At 41.3% G+C, this 21,841-nt stretch overlaps 1 protein-coding gene across 1 annotated transcript in view; it reads right to left on the reverse strand.

The window, feature by feature from the left end:
• The window catches only part of B3GALNT2 (beta-1,3-N-acetylgalactosaminyltransferase 2), a 453,609-nt gene that overhangs the window by 269,135 nt on the left and 162,633 nt on the right, over window positions 1-21,841 (reverse strand). The window contains exon 3 of the mRNA XM_053711078.1: window positions 10,389-10,489. Coding sequence (XP_053567053.1) covers window positions 10,389-10,489 — 101 coding nt within the window. The remainder of the gene's footprint in view (window positions 1-10,388; window positions 10,490-21,841) is intronic.

The following is a 21,841-nucleotide window of genomic DNA, read 5'->3' on the forward strand; positions in this document are numbered from 1 at the left end:
AAACAACTTTTGGAAGAAAACCAGGTTTAGTACGTAAAACCACCTTATCTGCATGGAACACCAGATAAGGAGGAGAACACTGCAGAGCAGATAATTCTGAGACTCTTCTAGCAGAAGAAATCGCAACTAAAAACAAAACTTTCCAAGATAATAACTTAATATCAACGGAATGTAAGGGTTCAAACGGAACCCCCTGAAGAACTGAAAGAACTAAATTGAGACTCCAAGGAGGAGTCAAAGGTTTGTAAACAGGCTTGATTCTAACCAGAGCCTGAACAAAGGCTTGAACATCTGGCACAGCTGCCAGCTTTTTGTGAAGAAATACCGACAAGGCAGAAATCTGTCCCTTCAGGGAACTAGCAGATAATCCTTTTTCCAATCCTTCTTGAAGGAAGGATAGAATCCTAGGAATCTTAACCTTGTCCCAAGGGAATCCTTTAGATTCACACCAACAGATATATTTTTTCCAAATTTTGTGGTAAATCTTTCTAGTTACAGGCTTTCTGGCCTGAACAAGAGTATCGATAACAGAATCTGAGAATCCTCGCTTCGATAAAATCAAGCGTTCAATCTCCAAGCAGTCAGCTGGAGTGAAACCAGATTCGGATGTTCGAACGGACCCTGAACAAGAAGGTCTCGTCTCAAAGGTAGCTTCCAAGGTGGAGCCGATGACATATTCACCAGATCTGCATACCAAGTCCTGCGTGGCCACGCAGGAGCTATCAAGATCACCGACGCCCTCTCCTGATTGATCCTGGCTACCAGCCTGGGGATGAGAGGAAATGGCGGGAACACGTAAGCTAGTTTGAAGGTCCAAGGTGCTACTAGTGCATCCACTAGAGCCGCCTTGGGATCCCTGGATCTGGCCCCGTAGCAAGGAACTTTGAAGTTCTGACGAGAGGCCATCAGATCCATGTCTGGAATGCCCCACAGGTGAGTGACTTGGGCAAAGATTTCCGGATGGAGTTCCCACTCCCCCGGATGCAATGTCTGACGACTCAGAAAATCCGCTTCCCAATTTTCCACTCCTGGGATGTGGATAGCAGACAGGTGGCAGGAGTGAGACTCCGCCCATAGAATGATTTTGGTCACTTCTTCCATCGCTAGGGAACTCCTTGTTCCCCCCTGATGGTTGATGTACGCAACAGTTGTCATGTTGTCTGATTGAAACCGTATGAACTTTGTCCTCGCTAGCCGAGGCCAGGCCTTGAGAGCATTGAATATCGCTCTCAGTTCCAGAATATTTATCGGCAGAAGAGATTCTTCCCGAGACCAAAGACCCTGAGCTTTCAGGGATCCCCAGACCGCGCCCCAGCCCATCAGACTGGCGTCGGTCGTGACAATGACCCACTCTGGTCTGCGGAACGTCATCCCTTGAGACAGATTGTCCAGGGACAGCCACCAACGGAGTGAGTCTCTGGTCCTCTGATTTACTTGTATCTTCGGAGACAAGTCTGTATAGTCCCCATTCCACTGACTGAGCATGCACAGTTGTAATGGTCTTAGATGAATGCGCGCAAAAGGAACTATGTCCATCGCCGCTACCATCAACCCGATCACTTCCATGCACTGAGCTATGGAAGGAAGAGGAACGGAATGAAGTATCCGACAAGAGTCTAGAAGTTTTGTTTTTCTGGCCTCTGTTAGAAAGATCCTCATTTCTAAAGAGTCTATAATTGTTCCCAAGAAGGGAACCCTTGTTGACGGGGATAGAGAACTCTTTTCCACGTTCACTTTCCAGCCGTGAGATCTGAGAAAGGCCAGGACAATGTCCGTGTGAGCCTTTGCTTGAGGAAGGGACGACGCTTGAATCAGAATGTCGTCCAGGTAAGGTACTACTGCAATGCCCCTTGGTCTTAGCACCGCTAGAAGGGAGCCTAGTACCTTTGTGAAAATCCTTGGAGCAGTGGCTAATCCGAAAGGAAGCGCCACGAACTGGTAATGTTTGTCCAGGAATGCAAACCTTAGGAACCGATGATGTTCCTTGTGGATAGGAATATGTAGATACGCATCCTTTAAATCCACCGTGGTCATGAATTGACCCTCCTGGATGGAAGGAAGAATAGTTCGAATGGTTTCCATCTTGAAAGATGGAACCTTGAGAAACTTGTTTAAGATCTTGAGATCTAAGATTGGTCTGAACGTTCCCTCTTTTTTGGGAACTATGAACAGATTGGAGTAGAACCCCATCCCTTGTTCTCTTAGTGGAACAGGATGAATCACTCCCATTTTTAACAGGTCTTCTACACAATGTAAGAACGCCTGTCTTTTTATGTGGTCTGAAGACAACTGAGACCTGTGGAACCTCCCCCTTGGGGGAAGTCCCTTGAATTCCAGAAGATAACCCTGGGAGACTATTTCTAGCGCCCAAGGATCCAGAACATCTCTTGCCCAAGCCTGAGCGAAGAGAGAGAGTCTGCCCCCCACCAGATCCGGTCCCGGATCGGGGGCCAATATTTCATGCTGTCTTGGTAGCAGTGGCAGGCTTCTTGGCCTGCTTTCCCTTGTTCCAGCCTTGCATTGGTCTCCAAGCTGGCTTGGCTTGAGAAGTATTACCCTCTTGCTTAGAGGACGTAGCACTTTGGGCTGGTCCGTTTTTACGAAAGGGACGAAAATTGGGTCTATTTTTCGCCTTGAAAGGCCGATCATGAGGAAGGGCGTGGCCCTTACCCCCAGTGATATCCGAGATAATCTCTTTCAAGTCAGGGCCAAACAGCGTTTTCCCCTTGAAAGGAATGTTTAGTAGCTTGTTCTTGGAAGACGCGTCAGCCGACCAAGATTTCAACCAAAGCGCTCTGCGCGCCACAATAGCAAACCCAGAATTCTTAGCCGCTAACCTAGCCAATTGCAAAGTGGCGTCTAGGGTGAAAGAATTAGCCAATTTGAGAGCATTGATTCTGTCCATAATCTCCTCATAAGGAGGAGAATCACTATCGAGCGCCTTTATCAGTTCATCAAACCAGAAACATGCGGCTGTAGTGACAGGGACAATGCATGAAATTGGTTGTAGAAGGTAACCCTGCTGAACAAACATCTTTTTAAGCAAACCTTCTAATTTTTTATCCATAGGATCTTTGAAAGCACAACTATCCTCTATGGGTATAGTGGTGCGTTTGTTTAAAGTAGAAACCGCTCCCTCGACCTTGGGGACTGTCTGCCATAAGTCCTTTCTGGGGTCGACCATAGGAAACAATTTTTTAAATATGGGGGGAGGGACGAAAGGAATACCGGGCCTTTCCCATTCTTTATTAACAATGTCCGCCACCCGCTTGGGTATAGGAAAAGCTTCTGGGAGCTCCGGCACCTCTAGGAACTTGTCCATTTTACATAGTTTCTCTGGGATGACCAACTTTTCACAATCATCCAGAGTGGATAATACCTCCTTAAGCAGAATGCGGAGATGTTCCAACTTAAATTTAAATGCAATTACATCAGGTTCAGCCTGTTGAGAAATGTTCCCTGAATCAGTAATTTCTCCCTCAGACAAAACCTCCCTGGCCCCCTCAGATTGGGTTAGGGGCCCTTCAGAGATATTAATATCAGCGTCGTCATGCTCTTCAGTAACTAAAACAGAGCAGCCACGCTTACGCTGACAAGGGTTCATTTTGGCTAAAATGTTTTTGACAGAATTATCCATTACAGCCGTTAATTGTTGCATAGTAAGCAGTATTGGCGCGCTAGATGTACTAGGGGCCTCCTGAGTGGGCAAGACTCGTGTAGACGAAGGAGGGAATGATGCAGTACCATGCTTACTCCCCTCACTTGAGGAATCATCTTGGGCATCATTGTCATTATCACATAAATCACATTTATTTAAATGAACAGGAATTCTGGCTTCCCCACATTCAGAACACAGTCTATCTGGTAGTTCAGACATGTTAAACAGGCATAAACTTGATAATAAAGTACAAAAAACGTTTTAAAATAAAACCGTTACTGTCACTTTAAATTTTAAACTGAACACACTTTATTACTGCAATTGCGAAAAAACATGAAGGAATTGTACAAAATTCACCAAATTTTCACCACAGTGTCTTAAAGCCTTAAAAGTATTGCACACCAAATTTGGAAGCTTTAACCCTTAAAATAACGGAACCGGAGCCGTTTTAACACTTTAACCCCTTTACAGTCCCTGGTATCTGCTTTGCTGAGACCCAACCAAGCCCAAAGGGGAATACGATACCAAATGACGCCTTCAGAAAGTCTTTTCTAAGTATCAGAGCTCCTCTCACATGCGACTGCATGCCATGCCTCTCAAAAACAAGTGCGCCACACCGGCGCGAAAATGAGACTCTGCTTATGCTTTGGGAAAGCCCCAGAGAAATAAGGTGTCTAATACAGTGCCTGCCGATATTATAATATCAATAAACCCAGATAAAATGATTCCTCAAAGCTAAATATGTTTTAAAACTGAATCGATTTAGCCCAGAAAAGTCTACAATCTTAATAAGCCCTTGTGAAGCCCTTATTTACCATCGTAATAAACATGGCTTACCGGATCCCATAGGGAAAAATGACAGCTTCCAGCATTACATCGTCTTGTTAGAATGTGTCATACCTCAAGCAGCAAGAGACTGCACACTGTTCCCCCAACTGAAGTTAATTGCTCTCAACAGTCCTGTGTGGAACAGCCATGGATTTTAGTTACGGTGCTAAAATCATTTTCCTCATACAAACAGAAATCTTCATCTCTTTTCTGTTTCTGAGTAAATAGTACATACCAGCACTATTTTAAAATAACAAACTCTTGATTGAATAATAAAAACTACAGTTAAACACTAAAAAACTCTAAGCCATCTCCGTGGAGATGTTGCCTGTACAACGGCAAAGAGAATGACTGGGGTAGGCGGAGCCTAGGAGGGATCATGTGACCAGCTTTGCTGGGCTCTTTGCCATTTCCTGTTGGGGAAGAGAATATCCCACAAGTAAGGATGACGCCGTGGACCGGACACACCTATGTTGGAGAAATAGGGCTGGTCTTTACTTTTTTCCAGGGCTGCTTTTTATTCCCAGTCCGGCCCTGGTAATAAGCGGAGGTGTTCAAGCTTAAATTTAAAGGCCGTCATATCAGAATCTGTCTGAGGGAGCGTCTTCCCCGAATCAGAAATTTCTCCCTCAGATAACAAATCCCTTACCCCTACTTCAGAACATTGTGAGGGTATATCGGATACGGCTACTAAAGCATCAGACGGCTCAGCATTTGTTCTTAACCCAGAGCTGTCACGCTTTCCTTGTAAACCAGGCAGTTTAGAGAAAACCTCTGTGAGGGTTTTATTCATAACTGTGGCCATGTCTTGTAAAGTAAATTAATTTGACGCACTAGAGGTACTTGGCGTCACTTGTGCGGGCGTTACTGGTTGTGACACTTGGGGATTGCTAGATGTTAAACCCTCATTTCCTTCTGTCTGAGAATCATCTATTGCAATATTTTTAAGTGCTAAAATATGCTCTTTATAATTTATAGACATATCAGTGCAAGTGACACATTCTAAGAGGGGGTTCCACAATGGGTTCTAAACACATTGAACAAGGATTTTCCTTGGTGTCAGACATGTTAAACAGATAGTAATGTAACAAGCAAGCTTGGAAAACACTTTAATCAATCAAAGTAAATAATACTTAGAAAAAAAACGGTACTGTGCCTTTAAGAGAAAAAAGCTGCACAAACTCTGCAAAACAGTGTAAAAAAAGCAGTAAACTCAACGAAATTTTTACAGTAGCATCATAAAGCCTTAGTAACTTTGCACAACTATGCAAATAAACAATTAACCCCTTAATGTAAAAACCGTATTGACAAAACCGGTAAAAAAAACGTTCAGCCCTTTAGGAACGATTTGTGGGGAAAAAACTTCTTTACAGCCCTCAAACACAGTAGGAACCTCTGGAGAAGTAGCTGGATGTTTCTGAAGAAAAGAAACTGCGCAACTGAGGCGTGAAAATAGGCCCCTCCCACCTCACTCGATGTTATGGGGCCTAAAAGAAACACAACAGAGTGTTTCTTAAACTAGCCATGTGGGTTAATAACCCTTAAACAAGCCAAAATGACCCCTTAAAGTCCCTCAAAAAACTTTATATTTGCAATAAAACCAAAAATGTTTTTTCCTATCAGTGTCACCAGTAACTAATGAGCCCTTTATGCAAGCTGGGATTCCTACTAAGTGTCTGAATACAGCTTACCCTTCCCTCATGGGGATATTGCCAGCCTTTTCTAGAAATAACACAGTCTGTCTAGAAAAAAATAGACTGAACATACCTCAATGCAGTTTAGCCTGCAAACCGTTCCCCCAACTGAAGTTTTCCTGTACTCTTCAGCCCTTGTGAGAACAGCAGTGGATCTTAGTTACAAAGTGCTAAGATCATCATCCTCGTTGCAGAAATCTTCATCCCTTTTCTGCCAGAGAGTAAATAGTACACACCGGTACCATTTAAAATAACAAACTTTTGCTTGAGAAAATAAAAACTAACATTTTTGTCACCACACTCACTTTACCCTTCCTAGCAGTTAAGCAGACAAAGAGAATGAGTGGGAGGGCGGAGCTAAGGGAGGAGCTATATAGACATCTCTGCTGTGGGTGCTCTCTTTGCCACTTCCTGTTAGAAAGGAGAATATCCCACAAGTATGGATGGATCCGTGGACTCGATACATCTTACAAGAGAAATAACTTTATTAGCCAGCTGCCAGCCAGGTCTAGACAAGGGAAATCTTAATTTAGTAGCTAGTAAGTTAGACTTTAGACAGTACTAGTACTGTATTAATTACATACAGGGTGGGGTAAGCTGTCACAATTACATAGTTATTTATTTAAAACAAAAACACTTTTGTAAAAAGTATTAATTGAATTTGAATTAATACTTTTTAATAATGTTTTTGTTTTAAATAAATAAGTGATTATTATAAACAAACTGATTGATTTTCCTACTGTAGCAATTTACTAAAACTGGGAGAACTTATGCAGTCTCTGCAAATCCTAACTTGTTTTACACAGCTGATTCACTAAGATCACTCATTTCTGTATTTTAGTGAATAGGATGTATAGAATATTATCATTGGAGAGACTAGAGAAGTATGCATTAAATGGATATTAAAATATTTTCTATATGAATATAAAATTAAGCCATGGGCATCTGGAGGAGGGGCAAATGATGGGGCCCTGGAATTTTGCTCTTTATATATAAATATATGATAATGTACCCATTGATTCACCTATTTCATGCCAATGAACCACCATTTTTCAATGAATGGGCAGCTGATTTGTTTTGTTTTTTGAAACTTTCTTGCTGTTCTGTTCATGATGTCATTAGTCAGGGCTGACATATAATTAGGCACTATAGATACAGTGCCATAAACTTTTAGGAACCCTCAAAAATAAGAACAAAAAGTACTTTTTGGGTTCAAGAAAATGTCCCCCCTTAAATAACAAAAAAATAAAAATGAACATGTGGTTATTTCTTTGTAACTTGGGCAAATGGAGAGGTTTATTTCCTCCCGTGCTCCTATTGGTTAGAAAGGTGACAATCATTATCCAATCTCAGATTGAATTTAGTTTAAGAAAGCACCAAGTGAACAAAGTGAAATTGGAGCTAATTGTCAGAATTGTAAGACTTGTACATGTACAGTGGTGCCCTCTCTTCTCAGTTTTTTTTATTTTAAAAAGGGGGTTCCACAAAGGCAAAAGTGCCTATAATCCACAAAAGCCATGATACTGCCCTGACCCTAATAAAACCGTTCTTGGGGCAATTAATTTTTTTGCTTCTCATGGTAAAAAAAACAACTATGGGCTAGATTACAAGCAGAGCGCTAAATTATTGCGCTCCCGCTAATGGGCAAATTTGCCTGTTTGCACGAGGGCAATAACCAGCCATTACAGGTGGCTGGTTAATTTTCTAAAGGTGCCCCACATACCTTCAAAATAGAGAGCACTGTATTTTTTATTACAAAAAAAAAAAAAAAAATAGCAATTTTTTTTTTTAATAAAAACAAAAATGCACTAGATAGTTTTGGGGCTTTAAAGTTGGTGGGAGTAGGGTAAAAAGTGCCTTTACATTGTGGTCTATGGGAACTGTGTTCCTATAGACCTCATTGTAAATATTTATGTGTTAATATGTGCTGCCCATCGCTGCGCTACTTACCCCCTTTGCTGCCCAAGGTTCTGATGCCGTATGTGACAGCATCAGAACAAGACTCCCATAGCTGCCCAACTAGAGACGACTGATTCCATATTAGTTTCCTAGCCTATATGCTATATTGCAGGGCATAACAATGGTTGAATTATCAATCTAAAACCTAAGGAGGTTAACGTTTGACCTTTTCCTATTAGGAGTGAAATATACAAGTAGCCACAAACAATTCAACTACCATGTCCTGCTGACAGCTGCCTTAGCAAGTACTATAACTACATGTTTATCCATGTTGCTGGTATAAACACAGTTACCTCCTGCAAGCATATATGTGTATATTTGTACGTTTAGGTTGCACTAATGTGTAATAAATTCATTTTCTTCTAAATGCATTTGTAGAAAGCATACACATTAGTAAAAAATTGAGCAACTTTCTAATTTACTCCTATTAAAAAATGTATTCATTCTCTTAATATCTTTATTTAAAAAAGCAAGAATGTAAGCTTAGGAGCCAACCCATTTTTGGTTAAGAACCTGGGTAGCACTTTCTGATTGGTGTCTAAATGTAGCTACCAATCAACAAGCGCTACCCAGGTGTTCAACCAAAAATGGGCCTGCTCCTAAGCTTACATTCAAATAAAGATACGAAGAGAACGAAGAAAAAATGATTAACAATAGGAGTAAATTAGAAAGTTGCTTTAAATTGCATGCTCTGTCTTTATCATGAAAGTTTATAGGAGAGAGCAACAAGAATATTGAGTCATCGCCACACACTTTTTACCTATACCAAGGCCAGTAGTTGTGAATAGATATATTTAGAATAATTAATTAGGTGACAGTATAAAATTCTAGGAGCAGGCCATTCCTATTTTCTGGGATTTGTTCAGGTTTGCCTTAAAATATGAAACTTATACAGCTAATTCTTATTATTGCATTTTGTAAAAAAAAAAATTTACTATGGGTGTCAGTAGGGGCCTCATGTTCAAGTTTCGCCTAAGGCCTCGCAAAGTCTAGAGCCGCCGCTGCTGCTGCTGCTACTACCCAGTCTGCCTTGTTTCAATTATACTGAAGGGAAGAGACAGGGGCCGGTCAAAGGTAGATCTAGCTGCTACTGAGCTCAGTCTCACTGCCTGGTTAATTACAGCTATACTGTAGTGAAGACATGGGCTTGTGTCCATTCATTATGAATGTGTCTAGTTTCAGGCTTGAAAGTAAGACGACCTTGATTATAAGACGAGGTCGGTTTTTCAGAGGGTTTTTTTCTATAAAATACGGTATTTGAAACCACAACCCATTAAAATGAGCAGAGCTTGCAGGGAGACACTTCATTGGCATAACTATCTATATTTACACAAAATCCTTATCTTTTCTCTCACTGTATACAAAGTGAAACCAATACTTGGGGCCTGATGATGGAAAACTCTCCGGCATGGAGATAAATCTCACCAAATCTTTGGGGGCTTTTTTATAAGAATTATTTTGGAATGTATGTGTTTCTCCTTCACATCCAGAAATCTGCATAGAAAGATAAACAACCCTCAAGAGCAGACATACTCACACTTGGCCCTCCAGAGGTTTTAGAACAACATTTTCCATTATGCTCAGCCAGCTGATATGCTGGCTGAGCATCATGGGAAATGTAATTCAAAAACCTCTGGAGGTCCAAGTTTGTGGATGTCTGCTCAAGAGGCTTATTAGATCATCTCACCAGAGCAGAGAGATTTACATCATAGGCCCCTAGAGAGAACAATGGAAAACTAACATATTAGTATCGCTCTGCCCTAAACCCCACTGTTTACATAGCTTTTCTATAACCAGTACTTAAAAGGTACATGAAACCCAAAAAATTTCTTTCATGATTCAGATAGAGAATACAATTTTAAACAACTTTCTAATTTACTTTTATTATCTAATCTGTTTCATTCTCTTGGTATCATTTGTTGAAGGAGCAGCAATGCACTACTAGTTTCTAACTGAACACCAGGGTGAGCCAATCACATTCAATATATATATATATGCAGCCACAAATCAACAGCTAGAACCTAGGTTCTTTGCTGCTCCTGAGCTTACCTAGATAAACCTTTCAGCAAAGGATAACAAGAGAAGGAAGCAAATTAAATAATAGAAGTAAATTGGAAAGTTGTTTAAAATTGTATTATATATCTGCATAATGAAAGAAAAATTTGGGGTTTCATGTCACTTTAAGTATTCAAATTTTCAGCATAGGTAAAGATAAAACAGGCAATACTGAAAAAAAAAAATGTGCATACTTGGATTGGTGATGTTCAGAATCTTGCAGGAGTAGGGATCTTCCCGATCTTCAATAGGAATATCACAGCCCTGAGATCCTATAATGAATTTCACAAGAACACTGAAGAAGAGAAAAAGAAATAATTTTATACTACAACATGAAAAGCAATTTACTTATAGTGATATTTTATACATTTTTGCATAATGGCGATACATTTTAGGAAAGAACAACCTCAAATACTTGCAACTTTGATTCCCTTAATTTGTCATCAATTAACAATACGGAAAAAAGTTCCTGCTTTTTTATTTCCTATACTGAAAGAGGTTTTTCTATGTGATGCAGACTAAACATTAGATGATGTTAAACTTGAAATAAAAATATATCATGAGGAAATAAACTTCATAAAAATATAACTGCTTTGTGGGACTCCCTGTCTTCCAGGTATGTGCTCACTTTAAACGGCCCTCTGTTCTCACCCTTTAAAGGGACATTCCAGTCAAAATTGAAATACACATAGATGAATTACATCTTTGAACAAAAACATAATTTCAATATACATGTATTGGCAAAAATGCTTCTAGTAAAAGTTATCACTGCTTTAAATGAGTACTTTTTTCTCTGCACGTGCATGTGAAGCATAGCTAGATATTCTAGTGCACCAGCATTTTAAATAATGCAGCTGCTCAAAGTACTAGTGGGGCTTGTATCAGGTCAGCAATTAACAAATTAAGTTATTACCAGATGGTACGCTTAAGGCTCTCTGAGTAAGTGCTTTGTTAAAAATGCTGGTGCACGGTGCATACTTAAATACACTTTTGAAACAGCTGTAGCTTTTATTAGAAACATTGTTGCTAATACATGTATATTATAAAAATATTTCTATTCAAAACTGAAATGCATTCATGTGGATTCCAATTTGGGCTGGAATATCCCTTTAAGGAGGAGAAGAGATGTGCACATTAACCCCTTAACGACCAAAGACGTGCCAGGCACGCCCTCCAAGGAGTGTTGGTTAATGACCAAGGACGTGCCTGGCACGTCCTCTGGGGTTTCAAGTGCTGGAAGCGTTCGTCATCTCTGCATCGGCCAGCGATGGTGCCGATCGTTGGTAGGTGGGAGCCTTAGCAGGGAGACGGGTAAGCGCCCCATCTCTGATCCACTTCCTCTTCCTGTGAGGCTGGATGATTGTGCCGTAGCTGGTGGGCGGGAGCATGTGGGACTAGGACCGCTACACTACAGAAAAGTGTAAGGGATGGAGGGAGAGGGGTGAATAAATGTTTGGAAAGGGATAGGGTATTGAGGTGGGCAGCTACACATTGCCAGTACCCAAGATGGCGGCAACAAGGTAGAGGGGGAACGTTAGAGAGCTGTTTGGGGGGGGATCCAACACTGCAGAACAAATAAATATATATATATATATATATATATATATATATATATATATATATATAAATAAAATGCCTTTTAATTTATTTTTATACTGGCAGACTTTCTGCATGTACTTATGATGGCAATTGTGAGGTGGGGAAGGAAGATTGCTGTTAGAGGGAGGTCGGGGAGGGAAGATTGCTGTTAGAGGGAGGTCAGGGAGGGATCAGGGGGTGCGATGTGTCAGGTGGGAAGCTGATATCTACACTAAAGCTAAATTAACCATACAAGCTACCTAATTAACCACTTAACTGCTGGGCATAATACAAGTGTGGTGCGCAGTGGCATTTAGTGGCCTTCTAATGACCAAAAAGCAATGCCAAAGCCATATATGTCGGCTATTTCTGAACAAAGGGGACAACCGGAGAAGCATTTACAACCATTTGTGTCATAATTACACAAGCTGTTTGTAAATAATTTCAATGAGAAACCTAAAATTTTTGTGAAAAAGTTTCTGGTGGCATGAAATATACCAAAATGGGCCTAGATCAATACTTAGGGATGTCTTCTAAAATAAATAAATATATAAATATATATATATATATATATATATATATATATATATACATACACACACACACATACACACACACACACACACACATACACATGTCAAGGGTTATTCAGGGATTCCCAACAGATAACAGTGTTACAATAACTATCGCTAATTTTTTTTTGGGGGGGGGAATGGTTTGGAAATAGCAAGGTGCTACCTGTACTTATTGCCCTATAACTTGCAAAAAAAGCAAAGAACATGTAAACATTGGGTATTTCTAAACTCAGGACAAAATTTAGAAACTATTTAGCATTGGTGTTTTAAAGTGGTTGTAGATGTCTAACAGATTTTGGAGGTCAAAGTTGAGAAAACATATTTTATAAAAAAATTTATAGTAAATTATAGGATATGATGAAAATAATGGTATCTTTAGAAAGTACATTTAATGGCGAGAAAAACGGTATATAATATGTTTGGGTACAGTAAATGAGTAAAATTACAGCTAAACACAAACACCGTAGAAATGTAGAAACAGCCCATGTCCTTAAAATAAGAAAATTTAAAATTGGTCTGGTCACTAAGGGGTTAAAGGGACAGTAACATCAAAATTAAACTTAAATTGACACTGTGGAGGATGTAATTTTAAACAACTTTACAATTTACTTTTTTTTTATCAATGTTACATAGTTCTCTTATTATCCTTTGTTAAATAATCCTAGGTCATCTTAGGAGTGTGCACATGCTTTCAGCCATCTGGCAGCACTATGGCAGTGTTTGTAGCTATGTATAATATTGCTGCAAACATTGTTTATAGAAATGTTATACATTGATACAAACACTGCTGACATAGTCCTAGTTTCTACTGAGGTGCTAAAGTTTGGAAAACTGGTTGTACAGATAGAAAACCCTTTATCCAAACTGCTTGGGAAAGGAAAAGGTTTGGATTTTAGAATAGCTTAGATTTTGGGAGACAGAGGGGATAGAACCCAGTGAAAACAACAATATTGTATGCCATTTAGACAATGTTTAAATGTCATAATACAACTTAAATATGTAACTAAAGGTCGTTTTATATCATATGTTTAATACTGACTTACAGGCAGGAAATAACAAATTATGTTAACTGATAATTTAATTTCCATCTGTATGAGTCCACGGCTTCATTCCTTACTTGTGGGAATACAGAACCTGGCCACCAGGAGGAGGCAAAGACACCCCAGCTAAAGGCTTAAATACCTCCCCCACTCCCCTCATCCCCCAGTCATTCAGCCGAGGGAACAAGGAACAGTAGGAGAAATATCAGGGTATAAATGGTGTCAGAAGAACATAAAATTCCTTACTTGTGGGAAACATATACCCAAGCTCTAGAGGACACAATTAAAAACGGGAGGTTAAAAAGAGAGGCAGACCCTATTCTGAGGGCACCACAGCCTGCAAAACCCTTTCTCCCAAAAGCTGCTTCGGCCGAAGCAAACACGTCAAGTTTGTAAAACTTTGAAAAAGTATGTAAGGAGGACCAGGAGTACAAATCTGCTCTATAGGAGGCCTCATTTTTGAAGGCCCAAGAAGAAGCCACAGCTCTAGTAGAATGAGCCGTAATCCTCTAAGGAGGCTTATGTCCCGCTGTTTCATATGCTAAGCGGATAATGCTCCTCAACCAAAAAGATAGGGAAGTGGCAGAAGCCTTCTGCCCCCTGCGCTTCCCATTATAGGCAACAAACAATGCTGAAGTCTGTCTAAAATACTTTGTAGCCTGAAGATAGAATTTAAAAGCTCAAACCACATCCAAATTATGAAGTAATCGTTCCTTCAAAGAAAAAGGATTAGGACACAAGGAAGGAATCACAATCTCCTGGTTGATGTTGCAATCAGACACCACCTTAGGGAGAAAACCCAACCCAGTGCGAAGAACAGCCTTATCAGCATGAAAAACTAGGTAAGGAGGCTCACATTGCAAGGTCTCCATCTCAGAGACTCTGCGTGCCGAAGCAATAGCCAGTAGAAAAAGAACCTTCCAAGACAGTAACTTAATGTCAACCGAATGCATGGGCTCAAACGGAGCCCTCTGCAAAACCTTAAGAACCAAAATTTAAACTCCAAGGAGCCGCGGAATGTCTAAACACAGGCCTGATTCTAGACAGAGCCTGAACAAAAGACTGAATATCAGGAAGCTCAGCGAGCTTGTTGTGCAATAGCACAGAAAGAGACTAAATCTGTCCCTTTAAAGAACTAGCGGCAAGTCCCTTCTCCAAACCATCTTGAAGAATGGAAAGAATCCTGGACACCTTGACCTTATGCCAAGGGAATCCATGTTCTTCACACCAGAAGTAGGTCCTCCACATCTTATGATAGATGCGACGGGTAACTGGGTTTCTAGCTTGAATGAGAATATCAATCACTCTGTCAGCAAACCATCTCTTGGCTAAGACTAGGCATTCAATCTCAACGCAGTCAGCCTCAGAGAATCAAGATTTTGATGAACAAAGGGACCCTGTTTCAGCAGATCTCTGCGACAAGGTAACCTCCATGGAGGAGAGGATGACATCCCCACCAGGTCCGCAAACCACATCCTTCGCAGCCACGACGGAGCAATGAGAATAGTCGAGGCTTGCTCCTGCTTGATGCGGGCCACTACTCAAGGAAGAAGTGGTAATGGAGGAAAAATGTAAACTAGGTTGAATCCCCAGGGAACCGTTAAAGCATTTATCAGCTCTGCCTGAGGATCCCTGGACCTCGACCCATATCTGGGTAGCTTGGTATTGAGTCTGGATGCCATGAGATCGATCTCCGGCGTCCCCCATCTGATGAAAATTTCTGCAAACACCTCGGGATGGAGAGACCATTCCCCCGGATGAAAGGATTGTCTGCTGAGAAAATCCGCTTCCCAGTTGTCCACACCCAGAATGTGGATCGCTGACAGCAAACAGTTGTGGGCCTCTGCCCAGTCAAGAATCCGAGATACTTCCCTCATGGCTAGGGAGCTTCTCGTTCCCCCCTGATGGTTGATGAAAGCCACCGAGGTAATGTTGTCCGATTGAAATCTAAAAAACTGGGTCAAACCCAGAAGAGGCCAAGACTTCAGAGCGTTAAAGATCGCTCGAAGTTCCAGAATGTTGATCGGTAGAAGGAGATTCCTCTCGAGTCCACCGGCCCTGTGCCTTCTTGGCGCCCCAAACAGCTCCCCATCCTGACAGACTTGCATCCGTAATCACAATCTCTCAGGACAGTCTCAAGAAGGATGTCCCCTGGGACAGGCGATCTGGACAGAGCCACCAAGAGAGCGATTCTCTCGACCAGTTGTCCAGAGAAATCTGTTGTGATAGATCCGAGTGATCACCGTTCCATTGCCTCAACATGCACAGCTGAAGAGGTCTGAGGTGGAACCTGACGAAAGGAATGCTATCTATGCTGGACACCATGAGCCCAATCACCTCCATACACCGGCCATAGATGGCCTTAAGAAGGTCTGGAGGGCAAGACAATTAGTTATTTTGCAATGTCTCTGGTCTGTAAGGAATATCCTCATGGATATGGAATCTATTATTGTGAGCAGGAATTCCACTCTGGTACTGGGAACCAGAGAACTCTTTCCCAAGTTTATCTTCCATACATGAGATTGAAGAAGAAGAAGCAGCAGAGCTCTTGAATGGTCTTCTGCCAGCCGGGAGGACGGAGCTTGGACCAGGATGTCGTTCAAGTATGGAGCTACTGCAATACCCCTGGATCTCGCCACTGCGAGCAGAGCCACTAGAACCTTCGTAAAGACTCTTGGGGCAGTAGCCAGACCAAATGGAAGAGCCACAAAGTGTTGATCCAGAAAGGCAAATCTTAAGAACTTGAAGTGATCCTTGTATATTGGCACATGAAGGTAAGCATCCTTCAAGTCTATCGTAGTCATAAACTGTCCCCTCTTGGACTAAGCGCAGAATTGAACTTATCGTCTCCATCTTAAACGATGGCACCAACAGAAACTTGTTTAAGCACTTTAGGTCTAGAATCAGGCGAAACGTACCCTTCTTTGGGACCACAAAAAGGTTTGAGTAGTAACCCTGACCTCTTTCTGCAAGAGGAACTGGCACAATGACTAGGGAGGAGAGATCCCTCACACACCCTAGAAAAGCATCTAATTTTTCTGGTCTTGAAGACAGGTTTGACAAGAGGAATCTGCCCCTGTAACCCTGAGCAATGACCTCCAGAACCCAAGGGTCTTGCACGTCTCCCAGCCAAGCCTCCATAAAGAGATAGTCTGCCCCCAACACAATCCACCGACGGATCGGGGGCAGTCCCTTCATGCGATTTAGTCTTGGCGGGCTTCTTGTTCTGTCTGGACTTATATACTGAGACAAAAGCACAGTCCAAGAAGAGGAAGCACCATGGCTCTTCTCCCCCTCTGACATTTTGCAGAATTTTAGATGACTGACTTCCTGAAGCACAGAGAGACCATAGCAGGTGACTATGTCAAAAGCAAACAAAAAAAATGTTGCTGCACTCAAGTAAATCCTTTATTAAATACTATAATACAAAGGAATAATCCAGTTCTTTCCAAGACAGCCTTTAACAGACTTCATCTTAGTAACAATACCACTTTGAATCCTTATGGTTACAAATGTGTAAACAATCATTAAATTATCATATATGCATATATTTCACACCAGTCAGGCCTGTGCATTGCACTGGCCTGTGCAATGCTATTACAGCATATGTTCACATTTTCAAAGTGAACATTTTATAAGTGAGGCACTAGCAATAGAATTATACAAGAACTGCACTCACTACTCAGCACAGTGCTGCTTATTAAGACAACATGCTGCCTATTGACACCTGCTGAAGAACTGCACACTACATCAAGCTAACCCTATTCTCTCTCCTCTGCTTTCAGGTACGTGAATAGAGACCCTGTCAATCTGCAACTATTCACTGCACTCTGGTGTTTTTTACTCTCCTGTAACTCTCTTCTGGTACGTGAATAGAGAGCCTGTCAATCTGCAACTATTCACTGCACTCTGGTGTTTTTTACTCTCCTGTAACTCTCTTCTGGTACGTGAATAAAGACCCTGTCAATCTGCAACTATTCACTGCACTCTGGTGTTTTTTACTCTCCTGTAACTCTCTTCTGGTACGTGAATAGAGACCCTGTCAATCTGAAAACTATTCACTGCTCTCTGGTGTTTTTTACTCTCCTGTAACTCTCTTCTGGTACATGAATAGAGACCCTGTCAATCTGCAACTATTCACTGCACTCTGGTGTTTTTTACTCTTCTGTAACTCTCTTCTGGTACGTGAATAGAGACCCTGTCAATCTGCAACTATTCACTGCACTCTAGTGTTTTTTACTCTCCTGTAACTCTCTTCTGGTACGTGAATAGAGAGCCTGTCAATCTGCAACTATTCACTGCACTCTGGTGTTTTTTACTCTCCTGTAACTCTCTTCTGGTACGTGAATAGAGACTGTCATGAAAACCTCAGGATTTAGCTAAGAAGGGGTTAATTCTGTGTAGCTTGAACTCAAAACAGTTATTTGTTTTTCAAGAAGAATGGTGACTTGTGTTTTCTTTGAAGTGCCAGGAGCCTCCTAAATAGCTCCACCAAATGTTATTGTGTATGCATTGAGTCATAAAGCCACTCAAGCTTTTAGTCCCAGAGATACACAGGATAGGTTTTATGGCTTAGGCTGTCAGTAGAATGCATGATGCAAAACAGGACCTCAATCACAAAAACTGACCAGGTTACTAAAAGGACATCGGTATATTATGTACATATGTGTGTGAAACTGTAATGACATTAAATGAAGGGAAATCTGTCATATCTGGTCTCAAATTGATTCTCCCAATGAAACTAGGAGATTCATGATAGGTATATATGGAAGTGGAGTTACCTAGCAGAAATTATAATGGATTGTATATTTTAGGCAAGAACTTAGTCTATTGAAGGTCATAAAGACAGGGGGGGTTTCTTAGCCCGCCCAGGAGGGTGTGGTCAGGCAACCTGATCTAGGGAAAAGAGGTATTATAATCTTTTCAGCTATAAGATTGTCATTCTTACAAGGGGATATGTTCTGCAGAGTAAGAATCCATCACTTCATGCCAGCCCCTGGCAGAGATCTTGAAACTAGGAAAGTATTCAATTCTGTTTTTCTCCTTTTTATTTTAAAACACTGTTTGCGTGTGTAATTTTATTTGTAACAACTTTTTATTAATAATGCATTGTGCATAATATGTTTGGCATAATAAATAATTCCTTTATTAAGTTTGGCCTTTGTTTAATAATTGAACCACGTTACTGAAAGATACTGGAATATTAGAACTGTATAATTTAGGTTATTTTCTGCTAAATTGTATTTAGAGAGTTAATGTGTAAAGTCTGGGTTTTTTCTTAGGATTTTCCCTTTAATAAATTTTAAGTGGTGACAGTATTGGAGCTATAGGTTTGTTGGTTTAGTGTGGGTGGCATTAAAAGGGAGTTTAGGGCATTTCTCTTGAGTCTAGTACAGACTAGGGAGTGTGGTTAACCCTTGCACCCACTAAACTGAATCACAAGCTTGACTGGTGTGGCTAGATTGTGACCTATTGCTGACAGTAAAAGGGGGCTGATAACCCTTTCTGTGCCAAATAAGTGACTGGCGCAGGGTTGGATAACCTTGGTTCGTCACAGAGACCCTGTCAATCTGCAATTATTCACTGCACTCTGGTGTTTTTTACTCTCCTGTAACTCTCTTCTGGTACATGAATATTTACATAGAGCAAATGATTTTAGTTTGTTAATTTAGTCCTACATCTGTTGTACTGTTATCCAAAGTCTTATTTCTAATGTTCATTTAATTGCCATGTGATGTTCAATCCTTATCAATACTTGCTATTATTCTAAAATTTATAGCTGTCTTATTCCATAGTTTTAACCTCCCCCAAATTTTATTGTCTTTTTACTTAACATCTCACCCTGACCAGACCAGAATCTAACTTTCCAATTGGCCTTTCCAACTGTCTTTGATTAGCAATCAACTAAATTTAGTGGACTCAGCTGACTGCCCTCCCTGCATATATCTCACACCAGTCTGGCCTGTGCATTGCTATAACAACATATGTTCACATTTTTAAAGTGAACATTTTATAAGTGAGGCACTAGCAATAGAATTATACAAGAACTGAACAAGGATTGGGCAAGGGGCAAGAAAAAGGCAGGTACTTTTGTAATACTATGTTTGATATACCTTACTGTTTTCTTATGCAATTGCTACTGTAATACTGTGCCTTATGTGTTTAACTGGTTCCCTCTTTTGTAAAAATTCCTAATATCTTCTTATTCCTTTTTGCTGCCTTCTGTCTCTATAACAAACTACATTATTCAATTACTCCTTCTCCCTCTCCACCTGAACTGTTCATTAGCCCATCTCTCTTAAACTCACCTTACTTTTGTACTCATGAACTTTACCTATTCCTAAACACTCTCTTCTCCCCCCTGCACCTCGTCTCAAAAGCAGTCTCACTACTGCAAATCTGTTTCTCATCTCATGTCACTCTCCATCTTGCTTTTACTAACTGCTGGTGACATCTCCCCTAATCCTGGTCCCCAACAACTGCCTAGCCATGCACATCCATGTATACCATCCCACAGACTCAAAAAACAAAACTCTGACAACCTTACTCACATTCCTCTTGCATCAAAACCCACTTCCCCTTTCACTTGTGCACTTTGGAACTCTCGCTCTGTTTGCAACAAACTCACTTCTATACATAACCTCTTTATCTCCCACTCCCTCAACCTTCTGGCCCTAACAGAAACCTGGCTTTCTCCCCTAGACACAGCATCCACTGCTGCTCTGTCACATGGGGGTCTCCACTTCAGCCACACTCCTAGGTCTGGTAATAGACAAGGAGGTGGTGTAGGTATTTTACTTTCCTCTCGTTGCACCTTTCAACAAATACATCCCATCTCTTCCCTCACATTTTCCTCATTCGAAACCCACATGATTAGCTTATTCTCTCCTCTTTCTATACGTGTTGCAGTCATATACCGTCCTCCTGGCTCCTCAACTCAATTTCTAGATCACTTGGCTGCCTGGCTACCTTATTTCCTTTCCTCAGACACCCCTTCCCTCATTCTTGGTGACTTCAACATCCCTCGACAATCCCACTGCCTCCTCTGCAAAACAACGTCTGCAACTCACTTCCTCTTTCGTTTTGTCACAATGGACTGATTCTACCACTTACAAAGATGGTCACTCCCTTGACCTGATCTTTAGCTATCGATGCACCCTCTCAAACTTCACAAACTCCCCTTTCTTCTTTCTGACCACCATCTCCTTACTTGCAACATATCATCCCTCCCTACAACTCTCCCTCCTTCTGCTCCTACACCAAACTTCACAGAAGCATTATGTCATTAGATCAACAACAGCTTTCTAATTCCCTCAAACCTCTCCTCTCACCCTTCTCCTCCTTTTCATGCCCTGACCAATCTATCTACCACTATAATTCCACCCTTACATCCGTCCTTGACAATCTCGCCCCTCTTACCATAGCTCGGAAATCAAACACTCATGCTCAGCCCTGGCATTCTCCTCTGACATGATACCTACGCAGATGTTCCCGTACTGCTGAGCGGCACTGGAGAAAATCTAGGAGTTCAGCTGATTTTCAACATTACAAATTTATCTTGAACTCCTACTACTCTGCCCTTAATTTCCATAAGCAACACTATTTCTCTACTCTTATCTCTAATCTTTCTTCAAACCCAAAACGTTTGTTCTCCACTTTCAATACTCTTCTCCGCCCTCCCCCACCTCCTAATACAACTTCTCTGTCAGCTCAAGACTTTGAGAAATATGAAAAGATGAGAAATGCTCTTCAAATATGCAACTCCACTGCAAACAAACATATGCAACAGTCTATTTCGTTGTTCCTGGGACTTACCCCAAATGAGCTCTGCCGCCCCTGTAGTTACGACTTGGCTGTATAATCTTTATCATAAAGATGCTCTGCATGACACCTATGGCTATGATTACGGCTGCGGGCCGAAACATGTAAGCCCTGGTGTCACGCTCACACACCTACTCTGTTTGTGCTGTTTCTATAGCCTGTTTGGCGTTTTAATCAAACCTAATAAAATTGGATTTTATTATACACTAAAGCTGGATCCTGCCTTCTTTGTGATTGTTCGTATCTACACCAGCTTGGGATCCGCTTTAGCCTCTGTTCACCTGTATCCTGTTGTAAACCCGAGTGAAGACAGAGAGCACCGCCCTCCGACCGGAGAATCCTGTGACGTCACGATCAACGCTGAAAGTCCGCATGGCAAGCCAGAAGCGCTGCTGGAGTCTCATGTGAGTGAAGTTTACTTGGAGCTATTAGCCCACCGACAAGGTTTCGGTCTGACCACGTAGGTCCCCTGGCACATCCAGAGCATCTTTATGATAAAGATTATACAGCCAAGTCGTAACTACAGGGGCGGCAGAGCTCATTTGGGGTAAGTCCCGGGAACAACGAAATAGACTGTTGCATATGTTTGTTTGCAGTGGAGTTGCATATTTGAAGAGCATTTCTCATCTTTTC

Source organism: Bombina bombina, chromosome 4 (genome assembly GCF_027579735.1).
Source record: "Bombina bombina isolate aBomBom1 chromosome 4, aBomBom1.pri, whole genome shotgun sequence".
Lineage (NCBI taxonomy): Eukaryota > Metazoa > Chordata > Amphibia > Anura > Bombinatoridae > Bombina > Bombina bombina.